We start from the raw sequence: 22,037 nt of genomic DNA on the forward strand, positions 1-22,037 counted from the left end.
CGTGGTAATAGATTTGTTTGTCTCACTGACCTTGAGCTATTCAGTTAAATAACCAAAGACAACTTCATTTTAAAGATTTGCCTTTTATAGACCACAGAGAATATGGGAAGAAATTTAAGTCTTAGCAAATAGACATCAAATTCCTCCGCTGGTGGATGGCTTTTCTTTTTTATAAAGTATCTTTTTTTATGAACATTGCATGCGTGATTCATAGTGAAATAAAATGTCTTGAACCACTTTGCTTTTAGTAAATCCTTTCCTGTTCCTTTTTTGGAGGAACATACAAATGACCTTGCTCCTATTTGCAAGCATTGGGCCGTTCCGAAAAAAGGTTTTAAAATCCATGTTTAATTGATGGCCTCAACAAGCCAACTATATGAGGTCCTTTCAAAGGCCATTTTGTGTACTGTAGCTGAAGTCTGAATCTTCTGCATGAGTCTCTGTCACTAGTGAAAGTTTGGTTTGTGTCCTCCCTATCTCCTCTAGAGCACAGGCCAAAGAATCCAGGTTTCCATCATATGGATGCCTTGCTTCCCATAGGTCCAATATAACAGATGATGGGCTGCTTTTAGTGGCAAAGTAGCTCAAGTTCCTAGAGAAATACAAGTAAATAGAAAGGAATTAATGCATACGAATTGATAAATACAGCAAAATATGTATTCAAAATATGGGTTATAAATAAGACGTTCTCAACAGATATATTCTATTCCACTTCAAAAGATAATTATGGAATTTATCTATGCTGTTAGATTAAAGCTATGATTTTTGCAGAACAAACATTTCAAAAAGAATATTATAATAATCTAAAACTTAGAGACATAGATTTTGTAGGAAGATAAGAACCAAAAGGCCTATTGTGTCTCTCTATATTTATTTCTAAAATGTTATCTTATATCCTTTTATGATCCAGAGTTGTAGGAACGTACTTGTAAACTGCTGGTCCAATCGGCCGCTAGCAGGGGGTGTCAATCAACCTGATCGTATTTGATCTGGTTGATTTCTGTCCGCCACCTCAGAGCAGGTGGACAAGTTATGGAGAAGCGGTCTTTAGACCACTGCTTCATAACTTCTTGAAAACTTCTGTTTTTCTGGAGAGTCTGAAGGCTCGCCAGAAACAATGGACATCAAGCTCCATACGGAGCTCGATAAATATGCCCCTAATGGTCAACAAAAGGATTCTTGAATTCCCTTATAATATTTGCCCTTACCCCCTGTACTGTTGGTCTATATTTAATTAATCAACTTCAGATTGATCAAGAACCTACGTTCCTACAATACTGGATCATAAAAGGATATGGAATTTAAGTAATTAGCAAAAAATAATATTAAATAGTCCATGAATATTATTTATTTTATAAATTCAAGTCAAACTTATAGTACTTTGAAGTTAGTTGAAAAATCTGTCTATGTCAAACCATTAAAATTGATTGTGATGGTTAAGCACTTTACTGACCAAAGGACAGATGACATTACATTTTTGGTTAAAGGGCCATAATACCCAAATGTTTAAACACTTTAAAGTGCTGCAGCATAGCGGTAAAAAGCTGACTAGAAAATATCACCTGAACATCTCTATGTAAAAAAAAAAAGATATTTTACCTCAAAGGTTCCTCAGTAGCCACCTCCCATTGTAAAGGATTTCTAAGCAGCATTTTAGTATGTCTGTCCTGGGACATCTTAGGGGATGAGCCTCGTGAACTCTCATATTATTTCACCAATCAGGTAAAGGAAGCTTACTATGAAATCTCATGAGAGTTAAGTCAAATCTCATGAGATCACAGTAAGAGTTCATGACCTCAGCACTGCTGATGCTGATTGGCTGCTGTTCATTTCTTAATTTTTTTTATATTTTTACCTGCAGCTGGGAGCAGGTGAAGTATAACTTTTTACACAGAACTTACTCTGCTGAGCTGAAGAGATTGTGAGGTAAAATATCTTCCTTTTTTACATAGAGATGCTCAGGTGATATTTTCCTGTCAGCTTTTTACAGTTATACTGCATCAGTTTCAAGTGATTTAGCATATGAGTATTATGTCCCTTTAATGATTTGATTTCTCAAATTCACCTTAGAAAAACGAAAACAATAATGATACATAAATAAAATTAACTTTCTATGAATTATTTAAAGTTATTTAGAAAACAATAAATTCCATTGAATTCATTTCTGATGAAATGCGTCATCAGAAACTCCTGTAGATATTTATCACTGCTGTTTGCATGACTCGTGATAGTGCTCTTATTGCAAGTTGAAAGTGAGCTTTAAAAAGTGAGCTTTAAAAAAAAATAAATGTAAAAGTACAGTTAAACCCATAATAACACTATCTAATAAAAATATTTTAAACAATTATTGCACAAAAAAGTTATAAGGGCTTAAAGATATGAGGTCTATATATGACTATATATACGTAAGTATGTATGTATGTGTATATATATATATATATATATATATGTATTTATGAATAAATAAAACATATTCTGCTATGCGAATAACATTGGAATGTTAAATATTCATATTATCAAGTCAGGCTAGCACATTTAAGAATATGTGATCGAGTTTGCATGCGAGTAGGGTTTTATCCCCCCTTTTTTGCTCCATTGACTTCTATGGTGGAATACGATAATGTGGTTGCGACTTTTTGTGCGCATTAGGTTAGGGGGTTGAGTAAAAAACATTTTACTTTCAACTTGTTAAGTGAGTGCTATCTGATGCTCGCAAAAAGCTTACTTCTAGCACAAGAGCGTGAGTGTTAAATATTGCTGCACTTATAATCTTGCCCTTAATTGGGCAACTTTGTAACAGTGCTTAGTGCTAAGGATGAAAAAATGTTTATATCTCTGGTATAGCAAAGTCTCCTTTTTTTTCTTTTAGAGATCGAGATCATTATTTCCTTTTATCAAAAGAAACTTGTTCTGCCAACCTTGCAATTAATGCATCCTTATAGCAATACATCTAGATTTTTTTAAAGAAAATTATTAATAAGCACAGAAACAAATTTAAATAAAAGCTAATTAAACAGTACATGACCTTCACTGTCATATCTGTGTCTCTGTAAAGGTTTACTATTGGACCACTCTGTGAATACAGAATATTTTAGTAAAGTAGGATTATCTAACAGATTAAAGGGACAGTATACACCAATTTTCATATAACTGCATGTAATAGACACTACTATAAAGAATAATAATAAATCAAGTATAAAACCGTTTAAAAACTTACTTAGAAGCTTCCAGTTTAGCTCTGTTTAAAAGGTTACTAGAACACCCACTTCAAGTGGGAAATATCAGACACTCCCCCTCCCCCTTCCTTTGCATATGAAAAGATCCTTTACATAAACAGAAGCAAGCTGGAGTAGGTATACGTCAGTATTCTCCTAAAACTTTGGGGCTTTGTTAGGAGTTTGAAAATCAGAGCAATGTTATTTGAAAATAAGCAAAACTATACATAAAAAAAAAAAAAAAAGACTTTATGGGCTATATAAATAGATCATCTAGAAAACATTTTTGCAAATAAAAAACAAATTTATAATGTCCCTTTAACTTTTCTTGCAAATGCTGAGAATTTGACCAGTTTTTCTGTCACTGGCGTATGTGTAATATGTGTCCTGCATGCAACTTGTAAGGTCATCGCCTTTACTTTGTTATTCTTCCCAATAATTTTGCAAGGTGAAGGCTGTGCCATTTTTTAAGAAAATAATATATACAACAAAAAAGCAGTGGTTATCTAGTGGCATCTAATTTTTTTTAATGCCATACATATAAATAAAGATGAAGGTTCAATAAAGGTAGCTCCATGTAAGCAATATCATTGATCTGAGTCACAGTTTTTTATATATATCTCTAAAAGCAAGAAAATATATTTGATTTAAAGTCCCGAAAATAAATAACCATCTGAATATAACAAATTGTTATAATCTGTTAAGCAGCCAGAAACATTGAAGTGTTTCATGGTATATTAGTACTTGAGAGATATCTAATCCTAAATATTTCACATCCATAACACTGCAATACATAAAAAAACTATTAAGAATGTAACTGTGTTTTTGTATTACTTATAACAAACTTGTCTGATGTATTAATTTGTCTAGACCAATAGGCCTCTATTTATCAAGCTGTCAACCGGAAATATGCTGGAATTCCGCAGCGTATTTGTGGCGAGGCTGATTCGCCATAGTTATCAAGCCCTACAGACCGGGAAAAGTAGAATTTAGTGACGTAACATACGGTCTGCCGGACTCAGTCCGACACAGATCGATGCTTACGTCACTCCAGAAGTTCCGAACGCAAATTCGGCACAATCTGACTACTTTTGCTAGTTATCAAAGAACAACCAGGTACGCTCGCCACTATTCCGGCCCAGCGTACCTGGTTTTCAATCCGCCACCCTGGAGGCGGCGGTGCCCATAGTAATCAATGGGAGTCTGACAGCAGTGAAAGCTCATGTTCACTGCTGCCCGATATCCCATTGATTCCTATGGGAAGTGTCTGCACCTAACACCTTAACATGTACCCCGAGTCTAAACACCCCTAATCTGCCCCCCCCCTACACCGCCGACACCTACTTTATACTTATTAACCCCTAAACCACCGCCCTGACACCGCCGCCACCTACATTATACATATTAACCCCTAAACCGCCGCTCCCGGACCCCGCCGCAACTAAATAAAATGTTTAACCCCTAAACCACCGCTCCCGAACCCTGCCGCAACTAAATAAAATGTTTAACCCCTAAATCGCCGCTCCCGGAGCCCATTGCCCCCTACGTTAAACTTACTAACCCCTATCCTGCCCCCCCTACACCGCCGCAACCTACATTAGACTTATTAACCCCTTTCCTGCCCCCCCTACACCGCCGCCACCTACACTAAACTTATTAACCCCTATCCTGCCCTCCCTACACCGCCGCCACCTACATTAAACTTATTAACCCCTACCCTGCCCTCCCTACATTGCCGCTACTATATTAAAGTTATTAACCCCTAAACCTAAGTCTAACCCTAACGCTAACATCCCCTAACTTAAATATTATTTAAATTAATCTAAATAAAATTACTATTATTAACTAAATTATTCCTATTTAAAACTAAATACTTACCTGTAAAATAAACCCTAAGATAGCTACATTATAACTAATAATTACATTGTAGTTATTTTATGGTTTATTTTTATTTTACAGGCAACTTTGTATTTATTTTAACTAGGTACAATAGTTATTAAAGAGTTATTAACTATTTAATAACTACCTAGCTAAAATAAAGACAAATTTACCTGTAAAATAAATCCTAACCTAAGTTACAATTACACCTAACACTATACTACAATTAAATAAATAAAATTAATTAAATACAATTACCTACAATTTAATAAAAGGAACTAAAATTAACTAAAGTACAAAAAAAACAAACACTAAATTACAGAAAATAAAAAATCATTACAAGAATTTTAAACTAATTACACCTAATCTAACCCCCCCTGATAAAATAAAAAATCCCCCCAAAATAATAAAGTTCCCTACCCTATACTAAATTACAAATAGCCCTTAAAAGGGCTTTTTGCGGGGCATTCCCCCAAAGTAATCAGCTCTTTTACCTGTAAAAAAAAGAAATACACCCCCCAACATTAAAACCCATCACCCACACACCCAACCCTACTCTAAAACCCACCCAAACCCCCCTTAAAAAAACCTAACACTAACTCCCTGAAGATCACCCTACCTTGAGCCGTCTTCACCCATCCGGGCCTAAGTCCTCAACAAATCTGGGTGAAGTGGTCCTCTAGATGGGCAGAAGTCCTCATCCAATCTGGCCAGAAGAGGTCCTCCAGATGGGCAGAAGTCTTCATCCATGCGGCATCTTCTATCTTCTTCCATCCAACGAGGAGCGGCTCCATCTTGAAGACATCCGACGCGGAGCATCCATCGATCCCGACGACTAAACGACGAATGACGGTTCCTTTAAATGATGCCATCCAAGATGGCGTCCCTTGAATTCCGATTGGCTGATAGTAATATTTATTTAGATTTATTTTAAATATATTTAAGTTAGGGGGTGTTAGGGTTAGGGTTAGACTTAGGTTTAGGGGTTAATTACTTTATTATAGTGGCGGCGGTGTAGGGGGGGCAGGATAGGGGTTAATATGTATAATGTAGGTGGCGGTGGTATAGGGGGTGGCAGATTAGGGGTTAAAATGTATAATGTAGGTGGCGGCGGGGTCCGGGAGCGGCGGTTTAGGGGTTAATATATTTATTATAGTTGAAGCGTGGTCCGGGAGCGGCGGTTTAGGGGTTAATATATTTATTATAGTTGCGAGGGGTCCGGGAGTGGCGGTTTAGGGGTTAATAACTTTATTTAGTTGCGAGGGGCTCCGGGAGTGGCGGTATAGGGGGTAAAACAGTATAGTATAGTGTGGGTGCTTAGTGACAGGCTAGCAAGAAAGCTGCGAATAAGCCGAAGAGCAGCGAGATTGATGACTGTTAGTTAACAACAGTCAGCTGCTCATCGCTCCGTACTTGGTGCGCGGCTTTTTGACCGGGTTCTTGATAAATTTGACGAACGTATTCAGGTCCGCGGCAGCCATGTTAGGCGATCTTAGGCGAGCGTATTGGGGCCGTCGAATGCAGGTAAGTAGACAGGCCATAGTCTTCACAGGGGCCATTTTCTTCCAGTTAGAAACAGACCAGATTCATGGGATTGTGTGAGAAAAACAGAGATCTTGAGTCTTTTTTTTACTCATCTGAGTTCATTTAGTTACATTCAAAAATATGGTTTGTCCCTAGCACTCAAGGATTGACACTAGCAGACCTTTTTTGTACTTATTCTTGTTTAAAGTTTGAAATTTATCAAGATCCTTGAACTTTCATTACAATGCATAGGGCAAACAATATTTTAGGGACACACAAACATGTTTTAATTTTTGTTTAAACTAGAAAGAAAAAGAAAAAGAACTTTTGGGTTGAAGACATTTTTTTTTCTTCCAAAATCCCTTAGCTAAATAGATAATCCAGCCTGGATTTTGGTATTAATTATTCCAACTCATTTGTAATACATACAGAGAGAACGAGAGAGAGAGAGTGAGCCCAATATATTGAAACATTAAAAAGACGAGATATCTTAAAAGGTATTTAATGGCTACTTGCTATTATTTCAAACACACAAATATATTTGAAAATATGCATAAATAAAAGAGAGAAGCGCTCAACCTGGGAACGAACAATAGCATAATAACTTGTTCTCTGGCTAGTTACCACCCAAGAAGCAGCCTCCTTTTGCTCAACATGTGCCTTTCACAGAGAAGAAAGTGCAAATTATGACACTTAAGGAAGTCTCCCTATGTGTGATGCGAGAATCCAGACGTGGACCCGTTGCTCAGTGTGCCTAGAGGGATATAGCTGCACCTCACTGACGAGGCCCACAATAGGCCGAAATGTACGTCTGGGGTTTTGCCGTTTCTCTCGTTCAGAGAGGGATTGCTTGGTATTTCGGGGCTGGACTGTACTGTGAAGTCAGGATCAGACTGATATGCTTCAGGAAAGTTCTTCTCTGTGAAAGGCACATGTTGAGCAAAAAGAGGCTGCTTCTTGGGTGGCAACTAGCCATAGAACAAGCTATAATGCTATTGTACGTTCTCAGGTTGAACGCTTCTCTCTTTTTATTTATGCATATTTGAAAATATGTTTATGTTTTAAATAATAGAAAGCATCATTAATTACCTTTTACTCTATAGATAGATACAATTCTTAAAAACAATATGCATTGCACCTGACTATGCATATAATTTTGACCCCTAAACTTTAATAACCTAAAACTAACCATAGAAGTTAAGGCCCTACACTTTAATATTCAATATTTAAAATGATGCATTTTTAGATTTACTGCATATTATTTAAATACTAGTTGATAAGCCTGCCCAGAGGGCAGTCTATGTGTTAAAAATGTAACCCCCAAGCTACAAAAAATAAAAAAAAGTAAAAATACAGAAAAAAAAAACAAAGCTATCCAAAATATTAAAATTAAACCCAAACTAATACCCCTATAAAAATAAAAAATCCCCCCAAAATAAAAAACACCCCCTAATCTAATACTAAACTACCATTAGCCCTTAAAAGGGCTTTTTTTGTAGGGCATTGCAATAAAGATATGAGCTCTTTTCCAAAAAAATTAAAAGTACCGCCATACAGTAAAACCCCTCACCCACCAAACCCCCCAAAATAAAAAAAAAATAACACTAATAAACCTAAACTACCCATTGACCCTAAAGGGGCATATGTATGAGCATTGTCCTTCAAATGGCATTCAGCTCTTTTTCACTGTTCTTAAAAGGGCATTCAGCTCTTTTTGAAATTGCACAATGAACCCTAATCTAAAAACAAACAAAAAAAAAAAAAACTCTAAAGCCCCAAATAGGTACTCACGGTTTCAGAAGTCCGGCGAAGAATGTCTTCTTCCAGGCAGGTCCATCATCTTCATCCACAGCAAAGGCAGGGTGGAGCGGAGGTCCGGAGCAGTCTTCCCAGATGTGGTGATCCTTGGCGGGGGTCTTCTGTGGCAGCGTCTGCCATCCTCGGCGATGGCGGCAGTACTCACGGTGGCGGTGGTCCTCGGCGGCATGGAGGCTCCTCTTCATCCGATGTCCGTCATATACAGAATATTGAATGAAAGGTACAGCAATCAATTTGGGGTACCTTGCATGCCTATTGGCTGAATTTTTCAAAACAACCAATAGGATTAGAGCTACTGAAATCCTATTGGATCTTCAAATCAGCCAATACAATTTCAGTAGCTCTAATCCTATTGGCTGATTTTGAAAATTTCAGCCAATAGGAATGCTTGAATTCAATCTTCAGTGTGCGGCCGATGATCGCATGAAGAGGAACCTCAACGCCTTCGCCGTGGACCGCTGCCGCCGATCACCGCCGCTGAGGATCACCACATCTGGGGAAGACCGCCTTCGCTCCGCGCACATCTGGGAAGACTACCACATCTAGGAAGACCGCTCTTAACCTCCGCTCCGCACCACCTTCTCTGTGAATGAAGATGAGGGACCCACCTGGAAGAAGACCTTCTCCGCCGGACTTCTGAAATCGTGAGTATCTATTTGGGGCTTTAGTGTTTTTTAAAATTTTTTTTTTTTTTTTTTAGATTAGGATTTATTGAGCAATTTTCAAAAGAGCTGAATGCCCTTTTAAGGGCAGTGAAAAAGAGCTGAATGCTTTTTTAAGGGCAATGCCCATGCAAATGCCCCTTTAGGGGCAATGGGTAGTTTAGGTTTATTAGTGTTAAGTTTTTTTATTTTGGGGGGTTTGGTGGGTGGGGGGTTTTACTGTTAGGTGGGACTTTTTTATTTTTAATGTAAAAGAACTGATTTCTTTAGGGCAATGCCCTACAAAAAGCCCTTTTAAGGGCTATTAGTAGTTTATTCTTAGATTAGGGGGTGTTTTTATTTTGGGTGGGCTTTTTTATTTTCATAGGGATTAGGTTTAATTTTTTTAATTTGGATAGTGTTCAATATTTTTTGTAATGTTAGCCTTTTTATTTTCTGTAATTTTAGATTAATGTAATTTTTTTTTTTTATTTCAATTGTAATGTAGTATTTTTGTATGTAATTAAGGGGTTAATTTATGGGGTGTCAGGCTTAGTCATTAAATTTTTTTTGCATTGTGGGGGTTGGCGGTTCAAGAGTTAGTAATAGGTATATTAGGTTTAATGTGCTGTGGGAGGTTGGCTGATTTAGGGGTTAATAATTTTATTGCGTTTTGTTTTCTTAATACGGGCGGTTAGTTTATTTGTTACTTAATAGTTCATACAGGTGGTTCGTTTTTAAAAAAAAAAAAAAAAATATTGTGGGTGGTTAGTTTTATTTTGTAATGCTCTGTTTGCCTTCTCTGCATCCTGGTGGATTCTGAAAATGACAGGGTGGTGAAAGAATCCAGGTGAATTATTTTGGCTGCGCTGCCAACATTCCTTTGAGGATGCATGCGCAACTGCCAACGGCGATGAATGCCTTACAAAACGCGATTATAGTATAGATTTGCATATACATTAAAATGTAATTAATGTTGCTTGTTGCGATTATTATTTGATATTAAAGACAGTATAATTAAATATAATAGTTAAAAGAATATGCATCATACATACATACATACATAAGAATGCATATTATTTTAAACATTGTAGATAAATGCACTATTAAACCCATAGCTGCCCTGACCTAATCACCCCTATAAAGTTATGGGGAGTGGTTAGGAGATTAAGCCCTACTACATTAATCACTTAATCAACCACCATACCTTTATGAGGGGGTTAGGTGATTAAAGTCTACTAAATGCTAAACATCAATAATCACCTAATCAACCCCAATGCAGGTATGGGGGTGGTTAGATGATTAAAGCCTAAACCACCTTCACCCAATACAAACTATAGCTACACTAACACCTAACCCCCCCTCTTAACTAAGCCCCCTAAATTACATAAATAAAAAACTAAGTTACAGAAAATAAAAAATACAGTATCTAAAATAAAAACAAACATCATTATACCTAACACTAATCTACAGACTTCATTAAATAAAAAAAAAACACCCAAAAACAAAAAAACAAAGCCCTAAACCCTAACACTAAAATAAATTGCAATAGCTTTAATTCAGCTCTTTAACAATTAAAGAAAAATTACAAACCTCCCCTCTACAATACATGCAACCCGCCATCCCTGAAAATAATAAAATTTACCTATAAAAACTATCCTTAAAAATAAAAGTAAAAATAAAAAAGCTTATTCTTAATATAAAGAAAACCACCCCAAAAAAAACATAACTAACCCCTAACCGATTGAAAATCTGGCTCCTCTTGAGCTTTCATTCCGGCTCCTGACACCGGGGACCCATCTTTGTGGCGGGAGAGATGGACTTTTCACCGCCTCAGCTCCGCAATCTTCATCTATGTTGGGGGCCTCTTTATCCTGGCTTGTGGCTCCAGGGGCCCATCTTCACAGAGACTGCCTCCACTCCACATTTTCTTTTCTTCTGCTCTTTTCCTCGAACCCCCCTCTTCTTGCGGTCACTCTCACACACTGAATTTCTGGAAGTGCGGAACTCCTGTATATCGTGTACTGCTTCATCCCTATTGGCTGATTTGAATCAGCCAAAAGCAAGAAAGTTTTTCATTTTAAATTCTAATCATCCAATAGAAATTGATAATTAGAATTTAAAAATGTTCTTGCTATTGGCTGATTAAATCACCCAATAGGGATTGACTGATTTAAAAAGAGCCAATAGGGATGAAGCAGTAACCCTAAATTATGGGGTTCGGTGCTTCCAAGAATCCAGTGTGTGACGGTAGCGACTGCATGAAGAGCAGGGCTCAAGGAACAGAGCCTGGAGAACTACTTTTTTAAGTAGAAAGTACAAGGAATTGATCTAGGCCTATTTTGATATATTTAATGCCTCTATTTCACTGTCTAATGTGATCAATTATTGTTTTTTTTTTTTTATAAACAGCAGAGTAGGACCAGCACATCAGATATTAATATCCAGCAGGCTTCAGGGTGGATGCAGGCAAGTTCAGAGCATAGCCCCTTGCTCCAAGGTATCAAAAATGTCAAATAAAAGCTGAATTCTCAAGGGTGGAAAGTGAATAGACCTTTATTAGGTGAACAGCAATGTTTCGGGCATAATTGTTAATTCTGTTTCAAATGTATCCCCATTCTTTGGTAAACCGAAGAATGGTACATGACCCTGTCTTTGATGCTCTCACTGCAATAGCATCATTAAGGGAGGAGACATTTCCCACCCCTACACTGGTTGTAAATTTAAAATAGGGGTTTCTATACTTGTAATTTGTCCTATGTGGTGTATGCCCTTAAGTGCCCATGTGGGCTTTTACTGTACATATAGGTGAGACCACCCAAAGAGTTAGGGACCGCATTGGGCAACACAAATCAAATATTAGAAACCCAGGGCTAAAAGATTTACCAGTGCCGGCACATTTTTTACAAATGGGCTCCAGGTGAGCCAATTGCGCTTTATGGTGCTAGATCAGGATAAGAGAAAACCTAGTTGGTGATAGACAGAGGGACCTTCTTTATAAGGAGGCTAAATGGATATGGAAGTTGGATACATTATATCCCAAAGGCATGCATAGAGATTTTGATCCCAATCCCCAGCTGTAGATTATTTTTGACATATTCATTATGCTGACATTTATACTATTAATGTGACATTTATACTATTAATGTGGTTGTGATATGTATAGTTGCTATGTTATGTGCTTTCCCCTCAGTTTGTTTTTAATCTTGGTCCTTTGTGCTACACTAAAAGGACAATGAAAGGGTTTATATGTTGTTTTGCTTGATCCACATGTGATTTCTGTAACCCCACTCATGTAATGTCTTCCCACGAAACGTTGCTGTTCACCTAATAAAGGTCTATTCACTTTCCACCATTGAGAGTGCAACTTTTCGTTGACATTTTAAATAAAATAAAAAAAAAGTTAACTTTTTAAAATGTTTGGGTTTCTCATTGAAATTATTTACATACTGCTTGTGCAGCCATAACATACATGCCATTGCTTTTTGGTAATAAGAAGAAGACCACTAATTGCAGCTGCAAACCACACTTCTGAAATTCCTGGCAGTGAAGGGGTTTATTAGTTAGCTGTTAAGGGTAATAGTACTGTAATATAGGGATTACCCTCCCACCTGATACCTGCCTACTCCCTGATCCTTATCTGATCCCTCCCAAACAGCTCCCTCCCCACTCCTCACTACCATCTTAAGTACTAGTAGACAGACAGCCAGTATGCTGTTTAGGGCTTCTCTTTTTCTTTTTGAATTACTATTTTTAGGGTTCCTTACTCAACTTTCCCACCAGTGTTCCCTCTGAAGCCAGTTTTGTGAGGGGCCCAGCAGTAAAATAGTTAATTAGAGCAATTAACAAACATTACCCAGTGAAGACTGCAAGGTTTCCTTAATTACAGTTTCACTAGTTGGCCACTAAAAAAAATTGGCCTTAGAGGGAACACTGCTTCTCACCTTCTTGATCCCTCTCAAAAAGTTATCTAACCCTTCCCCTCACTAGTGGATGCCATCTTAGGTAATTGCAGCTGTCTGCCAGTATCCAGTTTAGAATATATATTTTTTTTATTTTATTTATTTATTAATAATTTTTAGACTGTAGTATAATGGTCACCCTCTCTAACTCCCTCCTCCCTATGATCATTTTGCAGTGCCCCCTCCACCATTTTTCTAATTTCTGTAGTGTATGGTCCCATCCCTCCCTCTCTTTTCCATACTTCATGTCAGTAGTGTAGGGCCCAGACCCTTCCTCCCCCCCTCTGCTGCTGGGCTGCCCACCTGCCTCCTACCTGTCAATGTCTGTAATGACCTTACAATCTGCTTTCATATGGTAACAGAGCTCTGGTACCATATGAAGACAGGTGGCGGAAGCCCACAAACAGCAAATCTCAGATGTCACTTGACAAGCAAGACTGCTTGGGCTTCCAGCATTAGACTTAGATCTACATTATGCTGTACAATGGGCTATGTAACACATGACAAAGATCGATGTCTATTTGACCAAAGGGGTTAAAATAAATTAATTTTTTAAAGGATTCAGCTCCCATTTATTAGAATTGCACCTGATTCATGCAGTGCTTCTAAATAATTTTAGTATATATCATCACTAATAGACGATTAGTTGAAAAAGCATGACCAAAACCACTCATGAATAGAGGCATCCAAACCTGCTGCTGTTATACAAATAAAAAGTTGTAACAAAGCACTTTATACAATATGACCTTTATCTAAAGTACTGTTCAAATTATTGTGTAAGAATAGCATGGTTTCTGAAATATAATAGCTATAATCCATGAGATTTGTTCCATTTTGGTACTGGCAATGGATGCAGAATTATATACTGTATTTCAGTTAAAATGAGTTCTAAGAATATGCTCATAAGTCTCTTACTAAAAGGCACTAGTTATTGAACAGCAATTCCCTACCGTAGCTAATCTAATTTGCATGACACTATCCATAATTCTTAGCTGTTTAAGTCACTATATTTAGAGGGTGTTGAACAAATGTGGTTAGGTTTAGTGTTAGGGGGAGAATAAAATAGGGAATGGACCTGGGAGCATGGCCAAGCAAACATAAGAGAACAATTCAGGGTAAAAAAAAGAATCTTACTAAAATAAATAACTTGCAAACATTAGGGTCTAAATTACAATTTTGTGAAATAACTATTTCTCTCTATTTTTCTATGACCAGTGCAAACTGAAAACTAACTGTCATATTACAAGTTCATGGTTAACTCAAGCGATAATAACATTAACACTGGAAATATTAGCTAAAAAAATATATACATTTTCTCTGTATAGCCAGGGGATTACTGTGGTGACAATAGTAACTGGGGAAAAAGAGTGCTTTTATTTCTACTCTGGCACAGATGGGACCCTCTAGTTTTTTTTATTATCACCAAAACCCTGTATGTGTCCCTCTTTTAAATTTGGATAAACTAGATAACTATTTAGGGTCAGATTACAAGTGGCACTCCAAGTAATCTTTTTGTGTGCATTGGGTAGCGTGCATATTACAGCGAATCCCGACACACACTTATCAAAGGACTTTGCTATATTGCTACCCTGTTAACATATTCTCCCCATAAAAGTCAATGAAGAGCACATATCTTCTTACTTTACCTCAATCATATGAGATAAGTAAAAGGGATCCAGGAAAGTCTAAGTGTGGCTCAACAAACGTTCTCTGCCACCAGATCCATAGAAGAGTGATAATGTGCTTGCTTCAATACTGCTTGTGGTATGGTATGGATCAGGAAACTTCTCTCCAGACATTGCTGGTGTATATGGAAAAATAGACTCTACCTCAATCCTATGAGGTAAGTTAGGATAGCCTGAGTGTGGCCCAGTAAACTGTCTCTGTCGCCAGATCGGTAGAAGAGTGATAGTGTGCTGGCTTCAATACTTCCTGTGGTATGGTATGGATTAGGAAACTCCAGACATTGCCGGTGTATATAGAAAGACTAGGCTGGAGCTTCTATATACACTGGCAACGTCTGGAGGGAAGTTTCCTAATCCATACCACAGGAAGTATTGAAGCCAGCACACTATCACTCTTCTGCAGATCTGGTGGCAAAGACCATTTGTTGAGCCACACTTAGGCTTTCCTGGATCACTTTTACTTACCTCATATTATTGAGGTAAAGTCTAGTAAGTAGACATTTTATCTACTGGGGATATCACAGTTGAGCATCTGCATTGGGAACATATACATTAACATTGATTCTTTTATTTTAGAGACTCTTTGAATTTCAATTCTATGTTTATGCAGTGCTGGAATTTTTTGGTTTAAAAATTCTATGGTTTAAAATTAGCATTTAATTATTATTGTAACATCATCATATGTCTATATAGGACCTATACACTTTCTGGTTTTGTGTATTAATATCTGCATTGTATTTTACACTTTGAATTTGATTTTGTTTTGTTTTTTGTGCACAGCGCTTTCCCTCTGTTCCTTTCCTTTTCACACACATATAGATAGATAGATAGATAGATAGATAGACAGATAGATAGAAATATATATATATATATATATATATATATATGTGTGTGTGTGTGTGTGCGTGTGTATATATATATATATGTATATATATATATATATATATATATATATATATATATATACAGGGAGTGCAGAATTATTAGGCAAGTTGTATTTTTGAGGATTAATTTTATTATTGAACAACAACCATGTTCTCAATGAACCCAAAAAACTCATTAATATCAAAGCTGAATAGTTTTGGAAGTAGTTTTTAGTTTGTTTTTAGTAATAGCTATTTTAGGGGGATATCTGTGTGTGCAGGTGACTATTACTGTGCATAATTATTAGGCAACTTAACAAAAAACAAATATATACTCATTTCAATTATTTATTTTTACCAGTGAAACCAATATAACATCTCAACATTCACAAATATACATTTCTGACATTCAAAAACACAACAAAAACAAATCAGTGACCAATATAGCCACCTTTCTTTGCAAGGACACTCAAAAGCCTGCCATCCATGGATTCTGTCAGTGTTTTGTGCTGTTCACCATCAACATTGCGTGCAGCAGCAACCACAGCCTCCCAGACACTGTTCAGAGAGGGGTACTCCTTGTAAATCTCACATTTGATGATGGACCACAGGTTCTCAATGGGGTTCAGATCAGGTGAACAAGGAGGCCATGTCATTAGATTTTCTTCTTTTATACCCTTTCTTGCCAGCCATGCTGTGGAGTACTTGGACGCATGTGATGGAGCATTGTCCTGCATGAAAATCATGTTTTTCTTGAAGGATGCAGACTTCTTCCTGTACCACTGCTTGAAGAAGGCGTCTTCCAGAAACTGGCAGTAGGACTGGGAGTTGAGCTTGACTCCATCCTCAACCCGAAAAGGCCCCACAAGCTCATCTTTGATGATACCAGCCCAAACCAGTACTCCACCTCCACCTTGCTGGCGTCTGAGTCGGACTGGAGCTCTCTGCCCTTTACCAATCCAGCCACGGGCCCATCCATCTGGCCCATCAAGACTCACTCTCATTTCATCAGTCCATAAAACCTTAGAAAAATCAGTCTTGAGATATTTCTTGGCCCAGTCTTGACGTTTCAGCTTGTGTGTCTTGTTCAGTGGTGGTCGTCTTTCAGCCTTTCTTACCTTGGCCATGTCTCTGAGTATTGCACACCTTGTGCTTTTGGGCACTCCAGTGATGTTGCAGCTCTGAAATATGGCCAAACTGGTGGCAAGTGGCATCTTGGCAGCTGCACGCTTGACTTTTCTCAGTTCATGGGCAGTTATTTTGCGCCTTGGTTTTTCCACACGCTTTTTGCGACCCTGTTGACTATTTTGAATGAAACGCTTGATTGTTCGATGATCACGCTTCAGAAGCTTTGCAATTTTAAGAGTGCTGCATCCCTCTGCAAGATATCTCACTATTTTTTACTTTTCTGAGCCTGACAAGTCCTTCTTTTGACCCATTTTGCCAAAGGAAAGGAAGTTGCCTAATAATTATGCACACCTGATATAGGGTGTTGATGTCATTAGACCACACCCCTTCTCATTACAGAGATGCACATCACCTAATATGCTTAATTGGTAGTAGGCTTTCGAGCCTATACAGCTTGGAGTAAGACAACATGCATAAAGAGGATGATGTGGTCAAAATACTAATTTGCCTAATAATTCTGCACACAGTGTATATATATATATATATACACAGAGAGAGAGAGAGAGAGATAGATATATATAAAAATAGAGACACGCACTCTCAGAAATTAACAACGATCTCAATAACTTGTTAGCTTGTTCTATAGTGTTCTACTCTACTGCTATCAATCAACCTGGAAAAGAGACTATAAGAAACATCAATTGGAAGTGCATAAGTCTCCATGTCCAGTAAAATGTATGTCTGAGTAAACTGCTAAACAGACTAGTCACAAGGAAGGGTGATAACTGGAAATCGGCTGCTATTTTGAACTCGCTGTATTTCAATGTGATCCTGTTTTGTAAGGACATATACACAGAAAGCATATATATATATATATATATATATATATATATATATATATATATATATATATATATATATATATATATATATATATATATATGGGAAATGACGGAGGGGACGCAGCTGCTGTGAGCTAATATAGAGTGACCCACCAGTTCATAATCAAATACTGGTATGGCCTTAAATATAACAGTAATGTGGTGCAGACCCTTAGAATAGATTATATGGGTTTAAGACAGAGAAGAAATCCTGAGCCAGGTATATCAGGATGAAAGACAGGGAATTCAGCACTCTTTTCAAAAAGTATTTTATTTAGCTCAACAAAGTAAAATGAGGAGTATCCAAAAAATAAACTTGCGTGGCCACAAGAGAGGACAATCTCTAGCATTTATTTATTTAGCGAGACATATTGTTTAAAAAAAAACAGATACAATATGTCTAAATACTATGGACCAAAAAATGTACATACAAAAGAAAAAATAAACACAAAATTATAATACAAACCTGACCGGTCAGGGGTTAGTGTGAATGCTTGAACATAGTACATATACTGACAAAGAGTTTCAAAAGGTATACCAATATTACAGCAGATAGTTTAATCTGCTGTTTTTTATCATGTCAGACAGAGATATCTCATTGTATGAACCGTTGAGTAAATGTATTTCATAGGAAGCCTTTGTCAGACTACTACACCCTGCTGCGAACGGCACCTTCAAGTATAAGGTTAATTGCCGGGCAGGTATAAGAATGGGATCTAAGTAGATACTGACATTGCGCCCAAGAAAATATAGTGTAACTATGGGCAGTACATATAAGGCATGTCAATGTCGTGTACATACATTTATATGAGCAGTTATATTAGTGAGACACACTTATTAAACTACTACACCCTGCTGCGTACGGCACCTTATTATATAAGGCTTAATGCCGTGCAGGTATATTGATGGGATCTAAGTAGTTATTAATAATGTATCTCAAAATATGTACATACGTCTGTTAGTAAGCAAGTAGCAAACAGTATAAGCGTAAGCATAGAAAATAGCTCAGCAGGAATGAGTAACGGACAGATAGTAGCATATATTTCTGTTAGTTGCTAGGCAGTCTCGTGCAAGCAGTCTTAAATACATGAGGATGAAAAGTTCATGATAGGAATGGTAAGCATAAATGCAAAGTAGAAGACTGCATAGTAGTTTTGCATAGTGATGGTGTTATTTAGAGACTTGCAGTTTTACCCTTACAACCGGGTAGCGATATCCAGATCATATAAAGACGTGCCTATTTATCAGGCAAGAGTTATAATAGCATACGACCTGTTTCCTGCACATTCCTGCACATTCCAAGGACTAGTAGATGGTAAAAAGTCCTTTTTGGATCCCCACAGTCATCTTACAGGAGATCCTTCGTTAGCGTTTAGTTTGCAAAGCGTCTATGTTCAGTGGCGTTCACACAGACCACATGTTCCGTGTCGGCTTGTCCAATGCCGACGCGCGTTTCACCCGCTGGGTGTGTTGGGCTTCGTCAGGGCGTAATGACGTAGGGAGCATCTCCTCTCCCTTTTAAGCTTAAGAGAATGCACGCCCCTATTGAAAAGCTATAGAGTTCAATAGTGCTAAACAGGATAATTAAAAACATGAGGACTCACTATATAATATTCAGATTCTGATATTGGTAATATTGAAAACATAGTAAGCCTAACTTTTAACCTAAGTGAAAAATTATATAAAACAAAATATGTACAAAATAAGTCATGATTTGGTCATGCATATTCTATGAAAAATACAGAAAAGTTACCAAATAAAATTTACGCCAATAAGGGCCCTAAATTCAAAATACTCAATTGAAAAATTGTATTATATTACAACAGTGTAATACTAATATGAAATTAGTACTCAATTGAGTAATTTTATTATATCACTGTATGGTAAACGAATGTCTGAAAACGAGAATGGGATTAAGATGACAACCATGCCTTATAAAAAGCAGGCCATGTCTATCCTGTCATTCAACCCATTGGGTATCTGGGTTTGTAGGATCGTGATCCACCTACATTCCTTCTGGAGGAGGACTTTGTCGTTATCACCCCCTCTGTTATTGGTAATACCTCTGTCAATACCAATGAATGAGAGGGAGTCAGGATTGCAGGCATGAATTTCTTCAAAATGTTTTGCCACATTACTCTTGGGATTTTTATATTTAATGTCATCCCTATGTTCAGTTATCCTGTCCTTTATGGCTCTCCTGGTTTTACCCACGTAAAAACGTGGGCAACTGCAGGAGAGGAGGTAAATAACCCCTTCAGTACTGCATGTAATGTGGTGTTTTAATTTGTATATTTTGCCTGTGTGGGTTGAAAACACTTTAGTTTTTATCATGTATTTGCACGCCACACATCTTCCACAGGGATGATTTCCAGTGGACCTATGTGTGGTAAGCCAATCTGTTTGTTTTTTGAGTGATGTATATTGACTTCTCACGAATTTGTCTCTCAGATTGGGTGCTCTTCTGGCAGTGATTGTGGGGTGATCTCCTACTTCTCTAGATACCCCTTCATCACTCGTTAGAACGTGCCAGTTTTTCTCCAGTATCTTTCTCAGGGTTTTCCAGTGACAATTTTAGTCCGCTATTAGTCTAATTGGACCCTGTTTTGCTTTTTGCTTGGGTATAAGAAGTTGCTCTCGATTAGAATTAGCTGCTTCATTTAGAGCTATATTGACAACTCTTTTAGAGTACCCCCTATTTAAAAAACGTTGGTGCATCTCTTTAGCATGCTCGTAGTATTTTGTTTTAGTGGAGCAGTTACGACGTAGTCTGAGGAACTGCCCCTTAGGTATCCCCTTCTTCAGATGGTCAGGATGATGGCTTGTCGCAAGAAGCAAACTATTAGTTGCAGTAGTTTTGCGAAAGTTCTCAGTAACAATAGAGCCCTGATTGAGGATAATCTTGATATCCAGAAAGGATATTTCCTCCTTACTGCTTTGCAGTGTAAGATAGATATTTTTGTTATTTTTATTCAGAGTTTCTACAAAAGCAGAAAGACTGGTTTCTGAGCCCTCCCATATGAGGAAAATGTCATCCACATATCGAAGCCATATGTGGATGTTTTCCTCAAAGAGAGGGCTTTGGTATACATCTTCCATCTCCCAGGCTCCCAAATGGAGGCAAGCGTATGTGGGGGCACATGTTGCCCCCATGGCTGTCCCCTGCTGTTGAACATACACTTTGTTGTCAAAAAGAAACACATTGTTTGTCAAAATGAACTCCAACAGTTCCATGACAAAATCAGTGTGCTGTTGTGTTTGTGTGCCTCTCATAGCAAGAAAGTGATGGCATGCCTTCAAACCAACATTGTGTGGAATGGACGAATATAGTCCTTCCACATCTAGACAGGCCATGATAGCACCTGGAGGGACTGACAGGTTATCAATTTTTCTCAAGAAGTCTGCCGTGTCCAGGATATAAGATGGTAATGTACTCAAAAATGGCCTAAGAAAGTAATCTACGTAATTGCCTAAATTTTCGGTTAGGCTGCCAATGCCAGCAATTATTGGACGGCCAGGCGGATGGTTAGCATTCTTATGTATTTTAGGAATACAATAGAAGACAGGTGTTATTGGATGCTCAGGGTAAAGATATTTCTGTTCATGAGTAGTGATCAAGCCATCATTCTTTGCTCTTTTCAATATATTAAAAAGTTTAAATTGTAGGGAAGATGTTGGATTAAATGTCAATGCTTTGTAATGCTTCTTATTCAGAAGTTGACGTTTTGCCTCTAGGACGTACATATTTTCATCCCACAGGACTAGGTTTCCACCTTTGTCCGCGGGCTTGATTAGGAACCCTTTTGCCGTGATGAGATCGGTGAGTGCTTTGCGTTCAGGTTTTGTCAGATTATCATCAACAATTCCTGTAAAAGACAATCGATTCACCTCTTTCTCAACTTGTCTTACGAAAATATTGACAGCTGGCACCATTGATAGTTGCGGCATATATTTTGATTTTGCTCTAAAGTTAGAGGTGGTTTTGTTGTAATGAGGAAGATCCTTAATCTGGGTAGAAGCATATTGGCTTCCTTCATTCTCTTCTAATAGGCTTTGTAAGTTTTCTAAAGTGGACTTATCCTCCAAAGTAATGGCGACATCGTCCACTAGGTGTTTGCTTTTGCCCTTCATTAATTGTGACAACACAACCAGGAGAGCCATAAAGGACAGGATAACTGAACATAGGGATGACATTAAATATAAAAATCCCAAGAGTAATGTGGCAAAACATTTTGAAGAAATTCATGCCTGCAATCCTGACTCCCTCTCATTCATTGGTATTGACAGAGGTATTACCAATAACAGAGGGGGTGATAACGACAAAGTCCTCCTCCAGAAGGAATGTAGGTGGATCACGATCCTACAAACCCAGATACCCAATGGGTTGAATGACAGGATAGACATGGCCTGCTTTTTATAAGGCATGGTTGTCATCTTAATCC

At 37.6% G+C, this 22,037-nt stretch overlaps 1 protein-coding gene across 1 annotated transcript in view; it reads right to left on the bottom strand.

Annotated features, from left to right (window-relative positions):
• Positions 1-387: 387 nt before the first annotated feature.
• UNC5D (unc-5 netrin receptor D) overlaps positions 388-22,037 on the bottom strand; it is a 683,183-nt gene continuing 661,533 nt past the window's right edge. Inside the window, exon 17 of the mRNA XM_053719375.1 lies at positions 388-592. Within this exon, the coding sequence (XP_053575350.1) occupies positions 388-592 (205 nt within the window). The remainder of the gene's footprint in view (positions 593-22,037) is intronic.

This window comes from Bombina bombina, chromosome 6 (assembly GCF_027579735.1).
Source record: "Bombina bombina isolate aBomBom1 chromosome 6, aBomBom1.pri, whole genome shotgun sequence".
In the NCBI taxonomy this organism is placed as follows: Eukaryota; Metazoa; Chordata; class Amphibia; order Anura; family Bombinatoridae; genus Bombina; species Bombina bombina.